Here is a 6,000-nt window from a genome sequence, read left to right as displayed (position 1 = left end):
CTTGCCTCAAATTCTCCAATGCAGACTTCCAGAATCTGTGGATGTAGTGAAGCACATTAGATAAGGTAATTATGAGCTAAAAAAATGACATAGTTTTGATTTGCAAATACGTGAGTAAACCCCATTTTGAACTGAGATATTATAGCAGGTCCCCAGGTATCTAGTAGTTTAACATGGCAGTCTGCAATGCTTCCTGCTACAGAGTAATAAGACCAATTCCTGACTGCCACATCATCAGAATTCTGCAAACACGAATCCCTATCACACTGATTTGACACAAATGTAACTAACTCAGTTGATTTCAATAGAGTTGTTTCTTATTGATACTGGTGTAAATGATACTCTTTATATTTTCTCAGTCATGGCCTTTGACCTAAGCTGCTTATTACTGAGCAAATGGAGCCTTCTGCTAGTGCGGATCAATGATGTAACATGATAATCTGTCAGAGACCTCTTGCTCTTCTGTTTTGAAATTAAAACAAAAATTATCAGTACAGCAAGTGTTCCAGAAAATCAGTAAGTTTATAGTAAAAAGCAAACCAACCAAACACTAATCGCTAGTTTAACAAAAAAATATCTCAGTAATTTTCAACAGATCTAGATCTGGGATCCAGTAGGAGTCAACATAAACCATGGATAGCTGGAGTGCGACAGTTAAATAACTAGCCTTGGGTATTAAGAAATCCTTCATATATCTCTTCCCATTTTAGATTTGTTAATGAAATTTAAGGATCAAATATCTTTTGTGTGACTTGGATAAAAATGGACTTACAGCCCGTGTGACTGTTCTCATTCTGATACTTCATTCACCTGAATGAAAACCTGGAAGAAATATAAACAGCTCTTACAAAAGTGCCAAGCAGCTACCGCTACTCTACTTCTGCCTTGAATATTGTGGAGGAATCTTATCAAGGCATATAAAAGAAGCTGGATGATGGTATTGCAAGATGATAACTGGTGAATGAGCACTAGAATAGGTTGTCCAGAGAGGTGGTAGAGTCTCCATCCTTGGAGATGTTCAAAAATCATGTGGACAGGGTTCTGGGCACTCTGATCTAGCTGACCCTTCTTGAACAGGGTTCGACTAGCTGATCCCTAAAGGTCCCTCTAACCTCAGCCTTTCTGTGATTCAATGGGTTTACAAAGTCTGTACTGAAAAGAGGACAAAACACAAGACTTGTCATGGATGAAGTCACCTGGCACTTCAGAACATGAGCACGCTGTGACATGGCTACATCCCACTGTTGGAGCACGTGAGACGGGCAGCAGACTTCTGACGGGCTTTGGCCGGTAGTATTTCAACCCAAAATGAAGAATTTTGTCTATTTAGAGGCATGATTTTAGGGTATCTTGGTAGGACAAAGCTTGAAAGAGATCTTCCCTCCCTTTCTCTACCTGCAGCAGGGCTCTGTGCAGAGCCTAATTTGCCAATCTGTAGCTTGAAGGTACAACCCTACTGCTTGATGCTCAGCTCCATCACGTAATGTAATGTGTACAGTGTGAGGGAATGGGAGGTGACTCACCTCAGCTCAGCCCTCCCTCACCTTGTATTCTTGTAAATGCAGAATGTCCAGTGAATTCAGAGAGACTGCAACTGCAACCTGAGTTTGTTAAAACTGCAGAAAAGGTTATTGAAAAAAAAAAAAAGTGATCTTGCACAAGACTGTGGTTAATTATAGTCACTTTAACCATTTGACTCGAAGTTAACTAGTGTGCAACATCAGAGCTCAAGGGCTCTCTAATAGAAACCTACCCCAAAAGATACTTTGGACTGATCTTGAACTAGGATTCTTACATGAACTTTAGTAAATGAGGATACTTGATCCTAGTCACAGAGATACTGTCAATGTAAGATCTATATAAGACAGAATAAGTCTATCACATATATCTAACCACACTTATTAAAGGATTTCTTACAGGTGTTTATTATGTATATCAAGTAAAATGTATATATTTGTTCTTCTGATTAATTTTGGATTACATACACTCAGGTATATATTGATAACATTAACTGTAATATTTACATTGGCAAAAGATCATTTTTATCTACAGATTTAGCTAATTCTTCACAGCTGTGTTTTAAGATTTGCATATACCTACTAGATAGCACTAGATTTTTTGTAGTAGAATATTGATGACATTAATCTCTCAGGAAGGAAATAAAAGGAAAAGAAAGAGAGAGAACATCTGATCATAAGACTTTATGTTCTATCACTGTTTAATTTAGATTAAATATAAGAACACAAGTCATCTACATACTACTATAGCACCATATTTCCAGTCTGAATTTAGCAGAAATACAACACAAAGTAACACAGAAGATTTTGCTTTGCTTTGTAAATGTTAACAAACATAGAAAGTATTTTATCTGAGTGATCCTGTCATATACTCTTAAAAAATAGTATTACTCGTGTAAGCATACTCTTAGTAACTATGCTTCCTGATAGTCACTTACTCATAGCAGAAAGCTTAAATTATGCTGAGCTGACACCTATTCATTTATTTGCAGAAGCAAATTCCCTTTTTTTTTCCCAAGCTCATAAGAACCAAAAATAGTATTTTCTACCACCATAAAACAAGTCGATTTTTCTAGGTCTATTCTGACCCCAACTATTCACAGGCATTTATGTACATTCCAAAAACGCTGTCATCATGAGGTTTTAACATTTACAATACAACAGTGTATTTGTATATGATCATGAGCCAAAGTAACAAGAAGCACTGACAAAAGGTCAGCAGAGTCCAAGAGCTTTGACCATTAGTCTGTGTAGCTTCTCTTCAGCAGGCAATCAATCTGCACTCATCTTAAAACTGAGTCATCCTCTGGTGATTTTACTGATTAGAAAGGCAACCCAAGACAGCCACGACACATCAGGATGGTTATTGTGCAGATATATAAAATCATGGATGGGATTCATCTCCCCTGCTTTGTAAAGCAGAATTAACAGTTTTCTCCAGTCAAGACGAAAGACAAGTGTTATGAACCACCAGAAAAATCCAGAAATTATGTAACTGACTTGAGCTTATATTGTTGTGGCATTAAAAATACTTTTAATGTTTTATTTTTAGGAGACTATAAACTATACAGTTAGGTGAGCCTACTCTACACCAGACCCAAAACCTTAAACACTTTTAACTAAACTCCTTTGCACTATTTGATATAATTTCTAAATACAAGCAGTCCGTATGCTTACTGTACCAAACTTTTTTTATTATTATTATTTCAAACAAATTCTGTACAAAACCAACAAACTAGGCAAAGAAATTCAGTGACTTCAGCAAACAGCACACAACAACTTGCAGAATGCTTTAGCGTTTACATTTTTATTATACAAGTGACAAGTAACTCTCCTTAGGGCTACTTAAAGATGAGAGTTCCCTGTTTGACAAATAAGTGCAGGTAAACATGTATTAACTTTATCTACCAAAGCTCAACAGAATGACCCAGAATCCACCTAAATTACCTATCTGAAAGTGACTATGAAGTAAGCAGCATTCTCCCAAGTATATGTTTGTAAATGTCCCCCCATTGAAAAATGGAGTCTATAAACAGTGTGATTTTCTACTTTAAGACATGGTGTGATCACTACTCCCAGAAGAAAGCAAAGGTTACTACTAATTTCTGATTCTCTTCCTGATGGCAGAGTGGTCATCTGCTGCTACAACTGCAGATCTACAAAATGAACTCTAGAGTTGCACCGGCATAAAGTATTTTATGTAAAACATTAGCTTCTACAGGTTCTAAAGTGATGCAAAACCTGGCAGATCTGCTCAGAAATAAACTTAAGACAATTCCTATGCCGAAGAGTTTACAGTCTCAATACTGCTTAAGGACTGAGTTCAATGACTGAATTTGCCACAGCACAGATGAGTCTCAGCAGACCAAATACATCTTCAAAATATCCAGGGTAAAGCTTTTGGGAGTGAAAATTGAAAAATCCATGTGAATGCATGAAAATCCCAGTGACAGCACACAAACCCTGACTTACATACACAAAGATTAACAAACATAAATCTGTGCACAAGAACTGGAGTTTTCATGCATACAAGCAGGCAAAGTACACAAAAATGAACAGTTTCAGTATGTGACCTCTGCAAGAATATGTACAGCAACTGCAGATCACTCAAACACTTAACAGAGCAAGAGCACTTTGCTGCTTTTGGCAAAATATTTCTATTCCATTTACTGAAAAGTTTAGTGGAAATTATGAACAAACAACTCAGCAAGGAACCCAACTCTTGAAGGGTCATCACATCTAAAAATCAATGGGGAGCAGTGAGCTGAAGTATACTTCTGTGTTCACTCTGTGTTTAATTCGCAGTTGATGAATATCAGTATAAAGAAACTTGATTGAGTGCCTAATAGCAGCTCAACCCTTTAAACTTCTTTAAATTGTCCCTATTCTGATGAGGGCTATTTGACACTAGGGAAATTTGCTGCTGTGGAAGAGTGTTCTGCTTTAAACCATTTTATATCAGAAAAAAAAATACTTACCAGTTAGAGATGTCTCTAGCAGTTATTTATCATCATCTAGTTATGCTGGCTAACTCTTTTCTACTTAAATCAAGACATTAGAATTTTCTCTTTTCTTTCTAAACCTACTTAAAAGTATACAGACACGAAATCCAGCAGCAGCTCTTAGAACATGTTTTATGTTTATTTATATGGACCTTGAGAAAGGGTACGAATTTCTCAACAATGAGTAGATACAAACTATACTAAATAGAAGAGGTAAAATAACCTCTTTCACAATGCATATTTGAATGTCAGCTGGCCCATAATCGTTGAAATAAGAGGGTTCTCAACCTTCCATTTAATATAGGAAAGACAACACATTTTAAGAGGGTGATGAGCATTCATGTTACCTTCTAATCATAAATGAGCTTTGTATAGCTAAATGTCAAAAAAACTGTGCAGGTTTTTAACACACACCCAATATTTGAATTTTATTTTCACTTACAATTATTTTCTACTCCTTTAAATTTTACTTCTCTGATAACTATTCAATATTTCTGTTTATTTAATTCCATTTTGTCTTTACTACTTACTTCTGTGGAAGAGAAGGCTGATTAAAATGCACAGATGATAGACTGTTGTAGATGTAGATGAAATATTTAAGTAAAAAGGCATTTTAAAAGTCAAAAGATAAAGGCTAGCATAAAACCTTAGGCTGCACTATATAAAGTCAGTCAGGTTATGACTACAGGTTCATATATTTTAGCAGTGTGAAGTAAATGGTTATGTAAATACACACAAGTATTAACATCAAACAGTATTAAATTATGTAAACATACACATCTTCTGTGGCCAATACAAACATCTATTTGTCTCAGGATGCTACTGCAGCATAGCTCGGATTTGTTTTGAAGTAGATTCATCATTCAGGTGTTTTGTAGTGAACCTAGAAATTAAAAGGATCGATTAAAACAGCATTTTTAAAATAAATAGAAAAGTGAACACTGCATAGCCTGTTTTAGAAATGAATACAGTTCTACTATGTATTTAAGGACACATATATACTCACCGATCACTAGAGCTTAACTGCTAATAGTCTGTCAGGTCCGTCTTATCTTCAATACACTCTTTAAAACAAATGATTCCCTATGAGCAGGTGGGGAATTGTGGTTCCTGGCCTCAAGTGAACACTCACAGTAACCTCTATTCAACAAGTATGTTAATTTAAATTTTAAAGATGGGTCTGCAGTCAAACCCACCTGTGACTGAGCAGGAAACTGAATTCAAAACTTATTCCAAGGGCAGCACTTAATACTGTTTACCATTTGTCTACAAAAATTTTTTCAGGAATTCTCTCTTTATCTTTGGTTTCACTTAGAGGTCTCAAAAGAAAGAAAAACATGGAAAGACATAGGAATTAGAGTGAAAACTACAAAAGGAAGCTGGGTTGAATATAGGCAGACACTAGGAACATAATTTTAAGAGTGAGTTTCTTAAAGGTCCTGTATCCTTACATCTTCTGATGTACAATTACACAGAGTTTT

The 6,000-nt window shown here is 35.8% G+C and overlaps 1 protein-coding gene across 4 annotated transcripts in view; it reads right to left on the bottom strand.

Moving 5' to 3' along the window:
* Positions 1-5,089: 5,089 nt before the first annotated feature.
* CYRIA (CYFIP related Rac1 interactor A) overlaps positions 5,090-6,000 on the bottom strand; it is a 53,764-nt gene continuing 52,853 nt past the window's right edge. For all 4 annotated transcript variants that reach the window (XM_088527199.1, XM_088527197.1, XM_088527200.1 and 1 more), the window contains one exon: positions 5,090-5,402. In XM_088527199.1, the coding sequence (XP_088383325.1) occupies positions 5,339-5,402 (64 nt within the window). In that variant the 3' untranslated portion in view covers positions 5,090-5,338. The remainder of the gene's footprint in view (positions 5,403-6,000) is intronic.

Source organism: Tinamus guttatus, unplaced genomic scaffold (assembly GCF_059628265.1).
Source record: "Tinamus guttatus ecotype Peru unplaced genomic scaffold, ASM5962826v1 Tinamus_guttatus_pri_ptg000263l, whole genome shotgun sequence".
Classification (NCBI taxonomy): domain Eukaryota; kingdom Metazoa; phylum Chordata; class Aves; order Tinamiformes; family Tinamidae; genus Tinamus; species Tinamus guttatus.
This window is presented reverse-complemented; position numbering and strand designations above follow the sequence as displayed.